At 33.0% G+C, this 19,606-nt stretch overlaps 1 protein-coding gene across 1 annotated transcript; it reads right to left on the reverse strand.

Annotated features, from left to right (window-relative positions):
* Positions 1-7,046: 7,046 nt before the first annotated feature.
* Positions 7,047-7,997, reverse strand: LOC141559861 (olfactory receptor 51F2-like). The gene is given in 3 exon segments (XM_074297519.1): positions 7,047-7,282; positions 7,285-7,855; positions 7,857-7,997. Coding segments are annotated over 3 exon segments (948 nt in total).
* Positions 7,998-19,606: the final 11,609 nt, after the last annotated feature.

Below are 19,606 nucleotides of genomic sequence, written 5' to 3' on the forward strand. Positions count from 1 at the left end.
AGATCTCTGGACCTGAAGAAAGAAAGACTGGAGTTAAATCTAGTCTCAAGAATTTTTATTTGGGTGACAAGTCACTAATTTCATTTTCTTCAATAGAATTTGGGAATACTTTAGAAAAGCACCTACTTTCCAGGGTTGTTAATATTTGTAATATGTTTCACTTAGCTCATGGTAGGTGCCATGTAGTCATTTACTAGATTGCCAAAACCCTTTGTGGCAAAGAATTGCTTGTTTCCTTCTTTCCTATTTGACTCTGAGAAAGTCACTTAACCTATCTGATCTTAAGTTTTTTTATATGTAAAATATGTTGAAAATATTAGTTTCTTCCTCCCAGGAATGTAATATAAATCAAATAAAATGATAAATTCAAAGTGCTTTGTAAACATGAAAGCCTTAAATCAATGTTGACAAGGATTAATATGATAGCTCTTCAAGCAAGAGCTAGATTGTTGCTTGTCCTGGGTTCTTTAGAGAGATTTATTCTATCTCATATTTCATTACCTCTAAGTTTACTCCAAACTCTGACATTCACTGATTCTGAGAATTTCAGTTACAGGCACAGATAAAGGATTTATAATATTGCTTATTTTAAAAAACAACCCCCCCCAAAAAAATAAAATAAAATAAACTTTTAGAATGGTATCACTTTAGAGTTTAAGCAGTTCCAAAGTGAGTCCAGCAATGTGCAGTGTTAGAACTGAGTATGCTTAATGATTTAGTGCTTAAATTAAATCCTAAATACATAATTAAGCACCTAAGTAAGTAACCACTTAATGACCTGATTATTTGAGTTTCTAAGTATTTTTTTTTCCCCTGAGGCTGGGGTTGAGTGACTTGCCCAGGCTCACACAGCTAGGAAGTGTTAAGTGTCTGAGACCAGATTTGAAGAACTCGGGTGCTCCTGAATTCAAGGCTGGTGCCCTATCCAGTGGGCCACCTAGCTGCCCTTAGTTTCTAAGTATTTAAATACCTAATTAACAAATCACTTAAGTGCCTAACTCTTCATCAGCTGGGCTCTTAATATATACTTAATGATTAAGGTACTTAAGTATATGCCCACCTTATTAAACACTCAATTATCTAAGAAATTTAATACCTTTTATTTAACTACTTAGGCCATTTTGCATTGGATTAGTCCAAGTTAGACCAAATTGAACCTAAATTAATCTGGTTTGAACTAGAATAAACAAAATCAGATTATTTTTAACAATTTCATTCAGAGTGAACCAGTTTGAACTGTTTAGACAACTTTGAATTTGGTTTGAACTAGCTGAAACAGGATTAATCCAGTCTTGGCTGGTTCAAACTATAGTTATCTAAACTCTTATATGAAACAGCTAAGTAATTTAATAAAATTCCTATGTAGTTAAGCACTTTTAAACTTTTGCTTACAACAACAACAACAAAATTCAGTTCTGCACATATATATTGTATCTAGGATATACTATAATATATTTAATATGTATGGGAATGCCTGCCATCTAGGGGAGGGGATGGAGGGAAGGAGGGGAAAATTTGGAACAGAAGGGGTTACAAGGGATAATGTTGTAAAAAATTACTTATGCATATGTACTATCAAAAAAAAGTTATAATTATAAAATTAATAAAAAAATTTTTTAAAAAATAAACTTGTGCTTACTTCTTTATGTTTAATTCTTGTGTTACTAAGGGCCTAATTAATTTATTATTTAAATGCCAAGTGTTTCCTAATTACTTGAGCACTAAGTATGAAATTAAGAATGAAAGTATCACCTTTCAGATTGGCTAAAATGACAGAAAAAGATAATGATGAATGTTGGAGGGAATGTAGGAAAACTGGGACACTAATACATTGTTGGTGTTGTGAATTGATCCAACCATTCTAGAGAGCAATTTGGAATTATACCCAAAGGGCTATCAAACTGTGAATACCCTTTGAACCAGCAATGTTTCCAGTGGGCTTATATCCCAAAGAGATCTTAAAAAAGGAAAAGGGACCCACATGTGCAGAAATGTTTGTAGCACCCCTTTTTGTAGTGGCAAGAAACTGGAAACTGAGTGGATGCCCATCAATTGGAAAATGGCTGAATAAGTTGCGGTATATGAATGTTATAGACTATTATTGTTCTATAAGAAACAATCATGAACTGATGCTAAGTGAAATGAGCAGAACCAGGAAATCACTATACATGGCTACAGCAAGATTATATGATAATCAGTTCTGCTGGATGTGATTTTTCTCAACAATGAAATGATACAGACCAGTTCAGATGATCTTGTGAAGACAGCACTAACTACACCCAGAGAGAGGGAACTCTCTTTGACTGTTGGAACTAAGGGTGGATCACAACATAGCATTTTCACTTCTCTTGTTGTTTGCTTGAATTGTATTTTCCTTCTCATTTTTTCCTTTTTGATCAGATTTTTTTTGTGCAGCAAGATAAATATGTATGCTTATCTTGGATTTACATATATTTTTACCATGTTTAACATACATTGGATTACTTGTCATCTTGAGAGGGTGAGAGAAAGGGAGGGAAATTGGAACACAAGATTTTGCAAGGGTTAATATTGAAAAATTATCCATGTATATGTTTTGAAAATAAAGTGATGATAAAATAAATTTTTAAAATTTAAAAAATATTTTTAAAAAGAATGAAAGTTTCTAATTAACTCAAAGTCCAACTGCCTAACTACTTATTTAAGAACCTAGGCATCTAATTAACTAACCTAAATGCCTAGGTACTTAAGTATCTAATTATCCAAATAACTATAAATCTAAAGTCTACTATTGATTTATAGTGCAGTTACAATATATTTGTTTTATTGAGGCAAAGTTTTAAATATCCTTTGGCTTAATCATATTAACTGAAGATTTAAAACTGTCTCATATATTTTTAAAGCCATCATTTAAAAACATTTTATATCATTAAAATTTTTAAGGATTTTAAAAATCAGTTTATTATGTATTTAGTGAAATGATAATAGTAATTATTACCCAACTTATAGAAGTTATCAAAATTCACATATAGATCCGTAAAACTAATCAAAATTTAATTATGAAAATGTAAAGCAGTCACTAGTGCCTCTTCCATACTGTGTTTTTTTTTTTTTTTTTTTTTTTACATTTGAATTAATTTATTTAAATGTTGCAAAAAATTTTTTGCAAAGCAAGCTTAATTCTTTGGTAATTAGCATTTATATTTTAAATCATTATAAAAAAAAAATCTTGAATACTGCCTTCACACATATTTCCAGCAAATAAATCATTAAGCAACTGCAACAAATTAAACTAAGAAGCATTTTTATTATGCTGAAATCCATAGTCTATATGGAATCTTTTATATTTTAAAATATCTTTTTTTGAGAGAAAATTTTCCTTTTCGATGGATAATTTTGAAGCAACTATGTGATTAGTGGGCTTCTTCTTACAGGTTCTTAAATGTTTTGTTTCTGCTGTGCAGTTAAGAGTAGACTAAGAATATATTACAATAGTTTGATAGTTGTTGCAAGTATAATATGTAGCTATGCTCTGACTCAACATTAAACTTTTACCTACCTGCCTAAAGAGGAACTTTTACCTGTATTTTTTGATAAGACTAAAATTTACATTTCTGATCTTGACCTTCAACACAGTCTGCAAACTACTCCCTGCCCATAACTCCAATATATATTTCCCCTCACTACTCACATTATCTCTTTTCCTTCAGGAAAATGAACATTTTCACTCTAACCAAGCACAAAACAGAAATTTTAATAAAGACTTATTTTAGGGTTAGTTTTTAGGATCCAAACACACTAGTGCAATAATGAATTTGAAAGATAACGTCCTTGGGCAGTAAAAAGATAATGTTCTGAGTTTAAATATGACATCAGACATTTAACACTCATTAGCTGTGTGACCTGGTGTGACCCTTACCAAAAAAAAAAAAAAAAGATAGAAATGTTCTGATCCCCAACTTCAGTTGAATGGAGGTATGATGAGAATAGCAGCATTTTTTTTTCCCCTTTCTCCTCCCTTCCCTACATTTCTATTGTGAGTCACTTAATAACATTCTTTATTTAGATCCCAAACTTAAAAAGCCACATTCACTATTTAAAAAAAAATGTTCATGTTCTCACTATGGGATAGAACTCATTTCTTACAAAGGGAAAATTTGTTTTATCTTTTGTACAATATGGTTATTTTGAGTCACTATTTACAAGTAACCAAACTCAAGTTTGTTTCCTAGTTAGGAGGTGGGAGGAAAAAAGCCAAATAGTTTATTCTAGCAATTAAATATTAATGAAACATTGATTTGAAAAATAAACATCTCATATTTCTTATATATTTGTGTCTTTTTGATAAAACATTTTAATCTTTATATTCTTTGGGGGGGGGGGGAAACATTACTCAGCATTTTTCCTTTTTTAATTTGATTCAACAAATTTTTTATTGTTTGAAACATTTTTCCAGGCAAAGATTTTCCAGGAAAGATAAAAAAAAGATATATATCTACATTCTCTCTACTTGACTATAATACTATTTATTTTGCCATTCAAGTTGAAATGAAAACTCCATGTTTTCCTCACCATTATGATTCAGTCAGAGCTCCAGCTTCTTCTTTCCAAATTGTGTCAGATTCTAAAAGTCTTTCACTCTCAAATTAGGCAAATCAGCCTACTTTTCATTTAGACATTAAATATATAGAGAGACCACTGGCTTACCTAGCCAGGGCATGATTATCCTGGGAATAGGACTTTTTCTTACTTTCTGCTGACAACTATGATTTATTTTGTTATTGAATTTGAGTTTCAGGGAATAGTTCCCCCAAAGAGAATAGGAAGTAAGGTAACTCCTCATTTTAAATGCTTTACACAATATCGAATGAAGCCTGAGAATGTTTAGAAAGAGCAGCTTAGATAATGTGTTATATCTCTAGGCTTTTTATTTACAGGTATCCCTGCCTTTGGCTATCACCTGACCTTTGAGAAAAGCAGAAAAATTTTGGTGAATTGAAAAAGACAAATTTGGCAGAAAATTAAGAAGGCTTTATTATATGTTAAGTATTAGGAACAAAAGAATATGTTTCCTAGGTTTTTATGTTTCTCCAAATACTACTTTATAAATGTTTTTCAAAATTATATTCTTTAATGATTACATGTACTTTAAATACATAATTTTATTCTTATAAAAACAATATTTAAAAGGTGATAGTTATATTGCATCATATAAACCAAAAATTAAAGAGAAGTCAGAGAATATTCAGTTCAACTTACAACTGAAACATTGATCTCAACTAAGTAGGATAGTGAGGTGGGAGAATAAATAGAAAGAATTGAAATCAGACCTAAGTTCAAACCTGAATTTAGACACTTAATAATTAAATTGCCCTTATCTCTGTCAACTTGAGTTTCCTCATCTGTAAAATAGAAATAATAATAGTACTTTCTTCTAGAAGCCTTATAATAATACAGTGAGATAATATTTGCAAAGCACTTTTCTTAGTTTTTTTTTTTTTTTTTTTTTTTTTTTTCCTTGAGGCTGGGGTTAAGTGATTTGCCCAGGGTCAGGGTCACACAGCTAGGAAGTGTTAAGTGTCTGAGTTCACTTTTGAACTCAGGTGCTCCTGAATTCAAGGCTGCTGCTTTATTCACTGCCCCTGCAAAGCACTTTTTAAACCAAAAAGTGTTATATCAATGTTAGCTATTGTTGGAATTGCTATTATTATTTTCTATTGACAAATGGCTATCCATCCTCTACTTAAATTTTTTTTTCAATGATAAAACAAAAATATAGATTGATTAAAAAAAACTTTTCTTTTTTTCCCCTTCTATTGAGTTGTCATCTGTTTCCATCCATTTATCCTACTTCTTCCCTCTGGAGCTAAGCAGGATCATATGTTCATAGATTTAGAATTGAAAGGAGCCTTAGAAATTAAATAGCCCCAAACAAGTTTCTATAATGAGGAAACTGAAATGCAGAGAACTTAAGTAAAAACTCGCAAAAATTAGTACCATTGAATCATTATTCTGTTATTAGTAACCCCTTCTTAAGATCCTGATGAATACATTCATTAAACTACTATAAGAGTAGCTCCTATGTGCTATCCCTGAATAGCTGGGGCACCTTTCTCTATGTTGACATATGAAATTAAAAACAATTTAATATGAAATTGATAATTAAAACAATTTCCAGATAATAAAATGGGTTTAATATGAATCATTTGAAAATCTATTTTCTATCTCATTAAAATATATAATATCCAGATAACCAAATAATACCCATAAAAAATTAATTAATTAAGATGATCAAATTTTCCCAATTATTCTCTCAAATGAAAGCAGAGATCAGATATCTTTTGATTACCTTGTGGAGAGAAAGTTTTGCCACACATATCTAGATATATAAGTTGCTAAGTGGAACAGTGTATAGAACACATAACATCTCTTCTCAAACACTTATTAGCTATTATTACTTAATGCCTGTCAACCTCAGTGTCTTCATCTGTAAAATGAGGATAATAATAATATCTAACTCTTGAGTTATTGTGAAGAGAATGAGTCTTCCTGATTCCCAGAGGCATGCTCTATGTGCACTGTGCTGCCCCATAATATCTGTAAAGCACTTTGCAAAACTTAAAGTACTATATAAATGATGATTCCTATTTTTACACATCATGTACGAGGTGTGTGCAAGTGAGTTCCTGTGACAAGCTGTTTTGATGGCGTTTTAAAAACAAAACAAAACAAAATTCAAATATTTTATGAATTTTAAAAAAATTAAACCCAGACACCAATCTATGTAAAACCACATTTAAACTACCTTGTGCATGAACTTTGTGCATGTCCCATTCAGCATGTTTTTGGTAATGTACCCTGTCTTGCATATAGGGTAATAAGATTATATCAGATACAGTAGAAAAAAAAAAGAACTTGATGGATTTTAGAAGACCCAAAATGGCCTAATCACTCATATCCTTTCTTTGCAGTTAGGCTGCTGAATATATGCCTAGCCTTTCTGTCAGAATAAGAACTAATCAATTGAAGGAATAGATATTCAAAGTTTCAACTCTTAGTGTATCATTTTAGATCCTCGTCCTCATCCTATGGGAAACCTTGATGATAGCTCTTCGTATCTGTTTAGTCTTCACACTGTAGATAATGGGATTGAGTACAGGAGGGATGAGGAGGAAAATATTGGCCATCATGGTGTGCACAAATGGTGGGGCATTGTGACTATACCGATGAACTAGAGATAAACTGATAAGAGGAATGAAGAAAATAGCCACAGCACTAATATGAGAAATGCATGTGTTGAAGCCTTTTTCCGCTCCTGAGGGGATGCAATGTTCAGCACCGAATGAATTATTAAGACATAGGAAATAAGGATGCATGGACAATCAACTCCTGATGTTGAAAAGAGAACAAACAGTCCCATGATGTTATTGATCCGGTTATCTGTACATGACAATTTGATGAAATCAATATGGTAGCAGTAGGAGTGGGAAAGAACTTTTCCTTGGCAGAATGACAGCCTCTTGACAAGCAACACCATACGTGTAATGACTGCAATTACTCTCATGCCCACGGCTAAGCCAATCTGGATAATTCTGGTTTTGGTGAGGATGTTTGCATGCCTGAGTGGGTCACAGATGGCAATGAAGCGGTCAAAAGCCATGGCCAGCAGCACTCCAGATTCCATGAAGGTGAAACTGTGAAGGAAAAACATCTGGGCCATGCAGGCGTCAAGACTGATCTCTCGGGCATTAAACCACAAAACCCCCAGTGTGGTGGAGAGAGTGCAGAGGGACAAACCCAAGTCAGTGGCTGACAACATGGAGAGAAAATAGTACATGGGTTCATGAAGACTCCTCTCATGGATTACTACAAACAAAAATCATGCTATTTCCAGTGAGGGCAATGGCATAAAGGAAGCAAAAGGGAATAGACATCCAGACCTGGGCAGTATTCATTCCAGGAATTCCTGTCAGAAGGAAGGTCAGAGGTTGCAAAGTAGTGCTATTGATAGTTGGCATAGTGGGCTGAAGAGTCAGCTGTCACTATTGACATTTCATATCCTAAAATAACCAAGAAATTACTTAGTACATAGTTAATTTCTATAGGCCATTTTTTTAAACCACAAAACAACAACAACAACAAAACCACTTCAAGAGAATTATAATATAGTGATTTTATATATATTCTGAGTGGATTGATTATTTACTAGTTTTACTTGAATATCATTTTGCCTTGATGATACCTAAAAGGGACCCCCTCAAATGTGATGAGTAAAATTCTCCTAAAATGCCAAATGAGTTGGGGGGCCTCTGGGTAAACACCTACGAGAGTACTTCTCAGAAGTTTTTAATTTGTCATATATTTTTTTCTAATACATACCTTAAGGAATATTTATTCTAGTAGATACGTGTATAAACCTTTCTATGAAACACTCTACTTCTGTTAGTTGACCATGAGAAGATATTAATTTGCTAAGTTATAACCAGTAATTTCTGTCCCATGTCTGAAAGTATATGAGTAGATTTTCATACACATACTGAGTACTTACTATGTTAATGAAGTGAATTATAATTTATTTTACCCAGATTAATGCTGGAATACTAACTGCTTCCATGCTGAAGAACTGGGGAATCCAAGGAGAGACTAAGCAGTCTTTCTCTCAGGAATATTTTTGAGAGGTTTTATGCTTAATTTGGATGACTTCCAAGAAGATTTATGATTCTCTGATTCTATTCTGAGACTTAAATGCCACTGACAACTTTTATAAATAATAATAATAATAACATGAAGAGCATGAAGAACAAGACTAAAAGTCAGGAAGGAGAACCTCAACAAAAAGAAATTTAGCCCAAATGATGATCGAGGTTATTAGTAAAAAATTCTTGAAGAATTCAACTTAGAAGTTGAAATCATGGACTTTTCATAAATTTTAAAAGCTGAGTGGAAAGTATGATTGTCCAGTTCCACGAAACTAAATGAAAAGGAGTCACTTTGCCTTTGCTTAAAATTTCCAGGAGTAGAGAATTCACCACCTAAGGACAAAGTTCATTAAATTATTAGACAGTTCAGATGATCAGTACATTCTTTCTTATGTCTAGGTGAAATATTCCTCCCTGTAACATCTAGTCTCGTTTTTCATCTGGAAGTACATGCAAATTAAATGTAATTCCTTCCAATGACAGATTAGAAGATAATTGAAAGTAACAATGATAGGAGATCAAAAAAATGTTCTTTCTTAAGAACAACAAAACTGAATTCTGTGTGGTATAATTTGACATGAAAGAAGTAATTTTAAAAATGCATCCCTTTCTTGTCTTTACAGATAGTGGAACTATGTGTGAGAAATATTATACATATGATCAAAATTGATTGTCATTTTTTTCTGTCTTTTTTTACTCATTAAGAAGGTGGCTATTTAGGGAGGGAAGGGAGGAGAATATGTTTGTAAATTAAGGTAACAAAAATAAAAATAAATTTTGAAAAGGTTTTAATAAGTTCTTTTTTTCTGAAGCTTAAATCAATGTCCCTGCTCAAAAAACTTAAATGGTTTCCTATTGTTCATGTAATAAAGGGCAAATTTGCTAACCTAATATTGAAATCTCCAAATGATTTGTATCCAATGTAATCTTTAAGTTACTTCTCATTATTATTCCTACAAAAATTCTCCCTAATAGCTGGATTAGATTCTTCACTTCTCTTTTAGAGGAAACCAAAGATCAGAGAAGCATGTTTTTTTGGCATGAGGCAAGATATAAATCATATCTTCCCCATTCCTAAAACAGTGCCAAACCCAAATGAGTAGAGGAGAGAGAAAGGCAGAAATTGTTCCCATTTCTGTTCCTTATTTTCATCCACTTAGTGTTCTACCATATCTAAATTAGAATAGCTTTCTGTTCAAAACATCAAAATTAAAATAAACGGCGATTTCTCTTTTATTTGTTGAAAGGGAGATATGGGATTTGTTGATTGTACTGAAATGTGCAAAACAGTGAGAAAAGAACTTCCTAGGAATTAGAACTATATCATGAAGAAGCAAATCCCATATCTCTGAAAGTCTTCAAGTAAAGGCTGAATAAATTCTTATCATATATTTTGTGTTTAGCATATCAGATTACAACACAGAGTTTGAATCAAATGAATTCTGAGATCCTTCTAGACCTACTATTTTATGATTCTGATTTCATAATTCATCACTAAAACAAAAGATTATGAGAATTCTATGTATACTTTCTCTGAAATCTTTAGGAATTCAAGATGATCTCTCCCAAATCACCTCTTGAGATTGCTATCAAAGTCAGAGTTCCTGGCTTAAAGACTAAATTAGGTAAATCTACATTCTCTCATCTTCAGGGTTAGTTGTGATTCTGCTCAATGACAAGACTGGCATTAAGTTAAAAAAAAAAAAACCCTTTTCTTAAATGGAAAATCTGAGATGGGTGATGCCAGAAAGCAGTAAATAGAGAGAGAAAGTTAAACAGTATTGAATCATCCAAATATACAAATTTAAGTGTGGAAAAAAACTTGTTGGTGTTTATAAATAACTAATTTATTTTCTCTAAAATTAAACCTCTACCTTCTATATCATAAAATTATTCCTGTTGTGGTTTTAACTTCTTTAATAAATACTCAACTCAAGCTTTAAGACCTCTCCTTTATAAACTCTACCATACTTCTTCTACTCCAGAAAGCATGAACAAAAAGCCCTGTTTCTATTTTAGCAATCCAAAGGTTGATATGATTCTGGAGTACTGGTTGCCACCAAAATCACTCTGAACTGCTTACCCAACTCGTACATGAGATAAAACATCCCCCTCTTCAAAGAGCCCCAGAAGGAACAAGACAGAAAATAGTGTTTGCCATGAATTTTTATACAGGGTTGAAAACAAAGCTTGCTCTCTTCTATTAGCCCTCAAGAGAAGAGATGTTGAAATTCTTTGTCTTCTGGGAAACACTTGAAGCCAAACCTATATCAGGTCCAGTTTCTAAGTGGGTTTTAAATTTTGGCTTATGGTTGATTTCATCTGTTCACCCTGCTTTTCTCTTTCAAAACATCCTTTAAAAAAAAAATAATAATAATCTTTACAAAACCCCAAAACAATTTTAGACTGCCTTTCTGGCAACACAAAAGCACTTTTTATCATTTTTGTCATTGTTATTTTAAAATAAAAGAGTGTAAGTGTAATGATGTAGTGTAAAGGAACATTTAGGAGTTATCTGTGGTCCTAAAACAATAGTGTAGGATTCTAACTACTCAAAGAATAAGAATTTCCTGTTTGGATCAAATTAAATAAATTAATTTGAACTATTCCTCAGTCATTTGTGAAATATCATGACCACATATATATAAATATACACGTGAATATATAGTCATTGCACCTATTAAGCCTAATAAAGATCTATGGTTTTGTTTTTATAATCTGTTCATTCTTCAGTCTAGTAGCATATAAAAAGTAACTTTTATTAGTGTACATAAATATAAATCCTATTAATTTTCTGGTCTTTTGACTCTGGCTCATAAAATGTATGCCTTATATGGTTAAAAAAAAAGAATTAATTTTGAAACTCTCATAGTATATTTGGTAGTAGAATTTTTCAAATGTGTTGTTGAGGTATTAAAAATGAAATAGGAGAAAAGACCATAAATCTGTAAGAGTAAAATATATCTTGAACTGCATTAGTTAAGGAGACTATAGATCTTTTTCCAAAATATGAAAAATTCATTCAATGATTATTCTTGTAATGTGGCATTCCCTAACAAGGTGGTAGAATAAGAAACAGAATGTCAATACATGCTGGTGAAAAAAACTGGAAGTTCAAGGATGAGGGAAAACACCAAGAAAATAGATATTTGAGAAACCAAATGGCACCAAGTCATTATAAAATAATTTTTATATTAAAAAAATCTTTGGAGAGATTTCACGTAATAAAAAATTTATCCTTGTAGATTGTTTCTCAAAGGATTATAGATAATCTGTAACTCTAATTTTACTTAATTCTTAGAAGGAGGGGCAGCTAGGTGGCGAAGTGGATAAAGCACCAGTTTTGAGTTCAGGAGGACCTGAGTTCTAATCTGGTCTCAGACACTTAACACTTCCTAGCTGTGTGACCCTGGGCAAGTCACTTAACCCCAGCCTCAGGGGAAAAAAAATTTAAAATAATAATAATTCTTAGAAGGATTCTATATCATCATAGTATGATGCCAGATTTAAGACTTAAGGAGAAATTTGATATCACCTTATGAAGTTACTTCATTTTACATCTGAGAAAAGTAAAGCACAGAATAACAAAGTAATTTATTCAAGAATTAACAGTCAAAATCAGAATTTAAACCCAGCTCTGCAAGTATAAATTCAGTCTCCAAATATTATACCTATGGTGATTTCACATCTTTTTCTTTTTTTCCAGTATAGGTGATAAACACTTATGCCAACATTTTTCTAATTTTTTTTTTTAACTGTACTTTTACTGCCAATTTCCCCATTGGCCCACAAACTACTTTATTTTGTTCCTCCTTGTAAGTATATGTCTAAACATATTCTGATGGAAGTGGATATCTTCAACATAAAGAAGATCCAACTCACTTCCAGCTGATCAATGATGGACAGAAACAACTACACCCAGAGAAGGAACACTGGGAAGTGAATGTAAATTGTTAGCACTACTGTCTATCTGTCCAGGTTACTTATACCTTCGGAAGGTAATACTTAATGTGCAACAGGAAAATTGGATTTACACACATATATTGAATCTAGGTTATACTATAACACATTTAATATGTATGAGATTGCCTGTCATCTAGGGGAGGGAGTAGAGGGAGGGAGGGGATAATTTGGAAAAATGAATACAAGGGATAATGTTATTTTAAAAAATTACTCATGCATATATACTGTCAAAAAAATTCTATAATTATAAAAATTAATAAAAAAAAAAAAAAAAAGAAAGTTTGGGTTTGGTTGACAGAAAATCCTGAAAATCTGCAAGTTTGCTGAAGGTCCATTTTTTCTCATTCAAAATTATAAATAATTTTGCTACATATGATATTTTTGGCCAAAAATTCTTTTGATTGTCAGTAGGTATGATCTTAAAGGTACAGTCTTCTACTGTAACTGCTGATAAGTCGTGTATAATTCTAACTATATATAGCTCCAGAATATTTGAATTGTTTTTTTCTTGTTTCTTGCAAAATTTTCTCTTTGATCAGGGGGTTTTAAAATTTGGCAATAAAATTCCTCTGTGATTTCCATGAAAAAAAAAAAAAAAGTATATATCTAAAACTGAGGTAGGGTAAATGGCAATTGTGCTTGATATTCATTTACACTGTGATTTGATCAATTTGTTTGAGTCCCCATAAGTTAACATTTCTCTCAATGACAAGGGTTCTAAACAATAACACACACACACAATTAGGATTACAGACTAAGAAGAGAAAGGAACATTGGAAATTTCTTAAATGCCCTTATGCTGAATTTGAAAAAAATCTTAGGACCACAAAGTTTAAATGGCTCTATTCTAATAATCTACAATAATAATGCATAAGATGTTTCTTTCAATATTGGGGGAAAGTAAAATTATTTTGATCTTTTGATTCATCTCTCCTTCAAAGAAAGACAGCTGTAAGTGGGCTAATTTTCCAGTCAATGGAAACTCATTAAAAGTGCAGTTTGATGTTACACCATTAGGTGGTACTCAAAAACTGACAATACTTTGTACAAGATACTCAACTGTTTACTGAAACAGGTAGGTTCTTCAAGAGGGCTGCACTACTTTCTACTTCTTATGTTGGAAGAGATTTCTTTTAAACTCTACAATGGGCATCCAGTTTAGGCTAGATGATATACTTAACAATTGATGAAATGCTAAAACTATTATCATTCTATCCTATTCTAAACTATAATATAATATAATATAATATAATATAATATAATATAATATAATATAATATAATATAATATAATATAATATAATATAATATAATATAATATAATATAATATAATATAATATAATATAATATAATATAATATAATATAATATAATATAATATAATATAATATAATATAATATTTTAAACTATTAAAACTGACACATAGTCACCCAACTCTTGGGAAAATCTCACTTTTTCTAATTCCTTTCCAGAGTATTCAAAGGTTTAGCCATTTACTGAACCATCAACACCTCATTTTTTTGTTGTTTGGTTGGGCTTTGGGGGAGTCAATTGGGGTTAAATGTCTTGTGCAGAGTCACATGGCTAGTAAGTGTCTGAAGCCAAATTTGAACTCAAGAAGATGATAGTTCCTAACTTCAGGGCCAATGCTCTTTCTACTGTGCTTCCTAGATGCCCCTGAACATCTTATTTTAATTTTTTATTAAATTTTACATACACTTTTTCAAACCTGTGCCTAATTTTTTTTCAAAATACATTTATTAGAAACACACATGCACATATATGTATGCAACCCCTGCTTCAAAGCCCATTTGTATGAGAGCCTTTTCTTATTGGTGAAGATTCAGGCCCTGTAGAAGGTGACAGATGAAGTCACTGAAAGGCCAGAGAGCACAAAGATTCATGATTGGAATTGCCTGAGCTTTTAGTTCAAGAGAAAAGGTGAAACAAGACAACTATATTTCAGGTGGAGGAAAGAAAAGTCTCTGAGAAGACACAAGTGGAATTGATATCTATCATGTCCCTATTATCAGCTTATTACTGTAGAGATTTCAGGGAATTTCTCTTTGGGTAAGATTCAAGACACTCTCTCATAGGTGTCTTCACTCCCATTTATTTACATTAAGTCACCTACTGGTTGTCTTGCCTGGGGATTTCTGCTTATGTTGAATGTAAATATTGTTAAACAGAGTTTTACTGTCTTGGTCTCCAAACTGTGAATAACTGAAGCTATACAAAGCCAGCCTAGAAACAAGTTTTTGGAGATCAAATAAAAGTTTATTAATCACTTTCAGAACTAGAAATACAAATTGGAAGTTCTCCTGAGCAGAACACCTCCTATTGCTAGAAAAAGAGATTTTATCAACTAATATCACAAGTAGGAAGGAAGAAAAAAGGTGGATTAAAATATAATCATTTTCAGTGTCTGAGTGGTTTTCCATGACAAACACGAATGCAAGACAAATATGGATATTCTCCAGGTCTGTGAGAACAATTCAAAGTTATTGTTTCAAATCATGAGAGTTATTACTTGGTGGGAAACTGAGACAGGAGCAGGTTATAGAATCTTTAATTCACTTTGCTTTTCATGCACAGGAGAGCTTTGTCAAGAATTGAGTGAACATTTCAAGTTACATTGTAAGATTGACTCATACACCAGAAGAGGTAATCTGAGAAATCTAAATTATTAATATAATAATTATATATATCATCTTAAATGATATGTATATGTATGATGCTCCTGAATTATGAGCAGGAGGTAATTTTGAGGAGAATGGGGACACTTTCAGATGTGAAGAGTATCAGGGATAAAAGATATAAGGTAGTGGATAAAATGAAATAGTGACTTGTAATTTATGGAGCAGATTGTAGAGGGCATGATACATGCCTACCCTGGGCCCTAGATTAGCTTATGAAAATTACTAACAAAAATTTGTTTAAATCGTTAAAATAAGTATGTTTAGGCTTATTGGGTTCACAAAAGGAACACCTTTCAGCAAAACAACTGTTTGGTCATGTATACATATATTGTATTTAATTTATACTCTAACATATTTAACATGTATTGGTCGACCTGCCATCTGGGGGGTGGGGGGGAAGGAGGGGAAAAATTGGAACAAATGGTTTGGCAATTGTCAATGTTGTAAAATTACCCATGCAAATATCTGGTAAATAAAAACTATTAATTAAAAAAAAAAAGAAGGAACACCTTTCCTGTAAACTGTTCCTTGAACCCAGGTAACCAAATTGCTCTTTTGACTAACTTTTTAGTAGATCCTGTGGCTAAGCTACTATCTGGAAAATATTCTATTTTTAGCAGTTAGTATTCTTTACATGGAATGAAGTACAAATTTTGGTGTAAAAGTTTTGTTTCCCTGGACTCTAATTGCCAATTAGTTGCACATGCTATTTGACCCCCTTGCTTTGTCCAAAAAAAGCTTTGACTTAAAGAGAATCATGTTCAAACATTTTAACTCTGACTCCAAAACCAGAACCAAATACTCTCCCAAATCAAGATCACTAGAATCCTAGTAAATAAAGTGCTACTTGTGCCTTGGAGCCTCAAGGCCCAGGACAAAAGGGTGAAAGACACTGGTTATTTCAATAAAAAGGGAGGAAGGTTCTTACAATATGGGGGGGGCAATGGTCTAATTAGCAAGTTTCCCAGCTAAAACACACTCTTGACTTAAGGAGAAGAGAATGGGGAAAGCAGAAGGGTTTAAAACTGAGAGTATGGCACAATGTCAGTCACAGCAGGCATCATTTGCCCTTATGTGAGTATAAAAAAAAAACATTTCACAAGAAAAATGGTGATAGCCTGAATATCATTCTCTTTGTGCCATTTTTCCTGCCAACCCTTTCCAGGACAAAGTCACGATGAGTGATTGGCAGAGAGTCCCTTAATATTTTCTGGGTTGTTTTTTTTTTTTTCTCTTCAACATCTAGTCTAGTCTCCCTTTTTCATTCTCTCCTCCAATGGTCAGGTTTTCCACAAGTAAAACAAAAATGTTCCAGATCTTCCCAGCCAACTTTTTGGCACCAATTTCTAGTGTCCCATTTCCTGACCAAAGCAACCATGAGTTGATACAGATCTGGATACCTAGATTTGTATGAATACAAGGCAAGTCAGAACTGTTCAGCAAAGCCTATAGGATCCTCATTGGGGCTGGTATCCCCCTTGGCAATAGCTCCTTCTGGGCTTAAAACAACAGGTCTTGAAGAAGCTACTGTCCTCGGGTCTTTTTTCTGGGCAAATTTTGGCTTGAACCTTGAAAGGGAACATAGAAACTGGGGAGCTGTGTCTCTTCATCAAGGTGAGTATATTGTAGGTGATTAAGGAGTTAAGGAGTTGTTAAAGAGATTTTCAAATGCTTTAATCCTTTCTTGCACTGATTCTAATTCAGATTGATGCTCAGTCTTCCTTTGTCTCTGAGTACCACTTATAGCTGCACATTCAAAAGGCTAAATTTCCCTATTTATCAGTTTCTGACTAAAATACTCTAATCTTATCAAAGCTCTCCGGATAAGGCTAACAACATTTAGGATCATCATCAGTCAAAAAAGCCCAATCCTGGCAATATGGAGGAGTCAGAACTATATTTTCAATACATTTAAAAGGCACACATTCTTTCTGGGGGAGAATTGATGGGAAATGCCTCAACCTGTCTTTTGCCTTTACCACACATCTGTCCCGTTTTAAAGGTGAACACAAAGAAAATAACATCACTTAAATTACAAATATACACAATATACAATTGCAACTACACTGTAAAGTGATATAATACAAGTACATAAAACTTATACTGTGCTAGCAATTCACTTAAATTACAAGAATAAGTATTTCACAGCTCTCATCAAGCCTCAAATTAAGCTGTTAATTTCAACCAGACCCCAAACCAACCATGGAAAAAAAAAATCTTACATAAATAAAATTTACCACATGAAGAAAATAAGCACACATTTATCAAAGAGAAAAGATGTGCACAAAGGCCAATACATGTGCAAAATCAAAATGGCCTTACCAAAATAATTAATTAATGACCATAGTGATCCAGATCAATAAAAGAGTCCCTGGAACATTCCAAACAATGAAAGGAGGGTTTGATCAAAAGCTGGGTCCAAAGAGTGGAGCAAGAGTTGGAGAAAGGAAGCTGCCAGATGAGAAAAATTGGGACTCTAGATAAGGATCCAGTGGCACTGAGTCCCTTCCCTCACGTACTGGAGAGTTCAAGGTCTCCCTTTTACATCTATCCCTTAAAACCACTGCTACCAATTAATGTTAACAGAATTTTACTATCTTGGTTTCTAGACTGTGAATAGCTGGAACCAAACTAAGCAGGACTAAAAGGCAGATTTTAGAGACCAAGCAGCAGTTTAATTAATCACTTTCAGAGTAAAGAATACAGTTTGCAAATTGAAAGTTCTCCTGATCAAGAGACCTCCTCCTGTTTCAGGAAAGGAGATTTTGTGCACAAATCTTAAGTGAGAAGGGGAATGGGAATTACAACACTAACATTTTCAGGGCCTGAATGTTTTCTCATGACAAGCTGGTGAATTCAGGACAATATGGGTGTTCTCCAATCCCACAGGAACAATTTATAAGTGATTATTTCAAAAGATGGGGGTCTTCACATGGTGGGAGATAGGATCAGAATTCTGAGACATTAACAGGTTCTACAATCCTTGATGTACTTCACTTAGCACACAGGACACCATTGTCAAGAACTGATTGATCAAGCTGCATTGTAAGACTGACTCACAGGCCACAAGCAAAACTGTAAAATTTTATAATTCTTAAGAAGACTGTTTGCACTAAAATTATCTATTCTATGTCACTCTGTATGAGAATAGCTGCAGGATCTTACAAACAGTTGTATCAATAGCTACATGTTCTTACATTTTAACAGATTTAAAGACCTTATACAGCAAATTTCTTCCCCCCCCCCCAGGCAATTAGGGTTAAGTGACTTGCCCAGGGTCAAACATCTAGGAAGAGGTAAGTGTCTGAGGCCAGATTTTAATTCAGGTCCTCCAGATTTCAGCATTGGTGCTCTATACACTGGGCCACCTAGGTTCCCCAAGACCTCATACACCAAATTTCTAGTAAGATCTATCTTTAGTAACAGGAAGATAATTGGACCAAATATCGCTACCTAATGATGATAGAAAGTCATTTACCTAATGACTACAAATTTTCAGATAGAAAAGAGCAAGATTTTGCATACTTGCTTTTGTTTATGTCTTTTAAGTTGACCCTTTGCTCTGAATATAGAAATTTGGTATAAGAGAGAAAAACCAGGGACATGATTATAACACAACAAAATCCTTCGCTCTGTTTGACTTCAAGTATGAATCACAAATGAATTCCACTCCACTGCCAGATTCAGAAATTGGTGCCAATTATGCCTATAGAAAGGAACACAACTGACCTTTCAAATTAGAAGAGCCTGACCCTTGAGTAGAGCTCAAAAAACTAACCTCCAAATTTCTTTTTACCCAAATGCAAATAAACAAATCTCTGTCTTCTGAAGTTCTGTGTCATTTCCCTGGAATGGTGAGTTTTCTGATTTATTGGTCCCCTTCCATAACTGGATTCAAACTCAAGAAATAACATGAGTTATGGTATCCCAAGAAATTTCTCTAAAATAATTGAGTCCACATCAGAGGTTTCAGATGTAAAAAAGAAGCTCACACATAATTTTGCATACCCTAAACTAAAAAAAAAAGGTCACAAATTATTGTACATAATCTAAAACATCTCAGAACTGATATTGTAAGAGACAATACGTTGTTGCTGAGTGTATCATTCAGCAGTGAGTCTGGAAAGTACATAACATTTTACAAAAGGTGACCTTGGCCATTCCAGTCCCTTCAAGGGAGATAAATTTTTAAAAGGGGGTGGGATTTGTCACTTTCTTCTAGCTAGTAGGTTTGGCAGTTATTTTGAATCACAAAGAAAAGAATTT

The sequence above is a fragment of the Sminthopsis crassicaudata genome, chromosome 3 (assembly GCF_048593235.1).
Source record: "Sminthopsis crassicaudata isolate SCR6 chromosome 3, ASM4859323v1, whole genome shotgun sequence".
In the NCBI taxonomy this organism is placed as follows: Eukaryota; Metazoa; Chordata; class Mammalia; order Dasyuromorphia; family Dasyuridae; genus Sminthopsis; species Sminthopsis crassicaudata.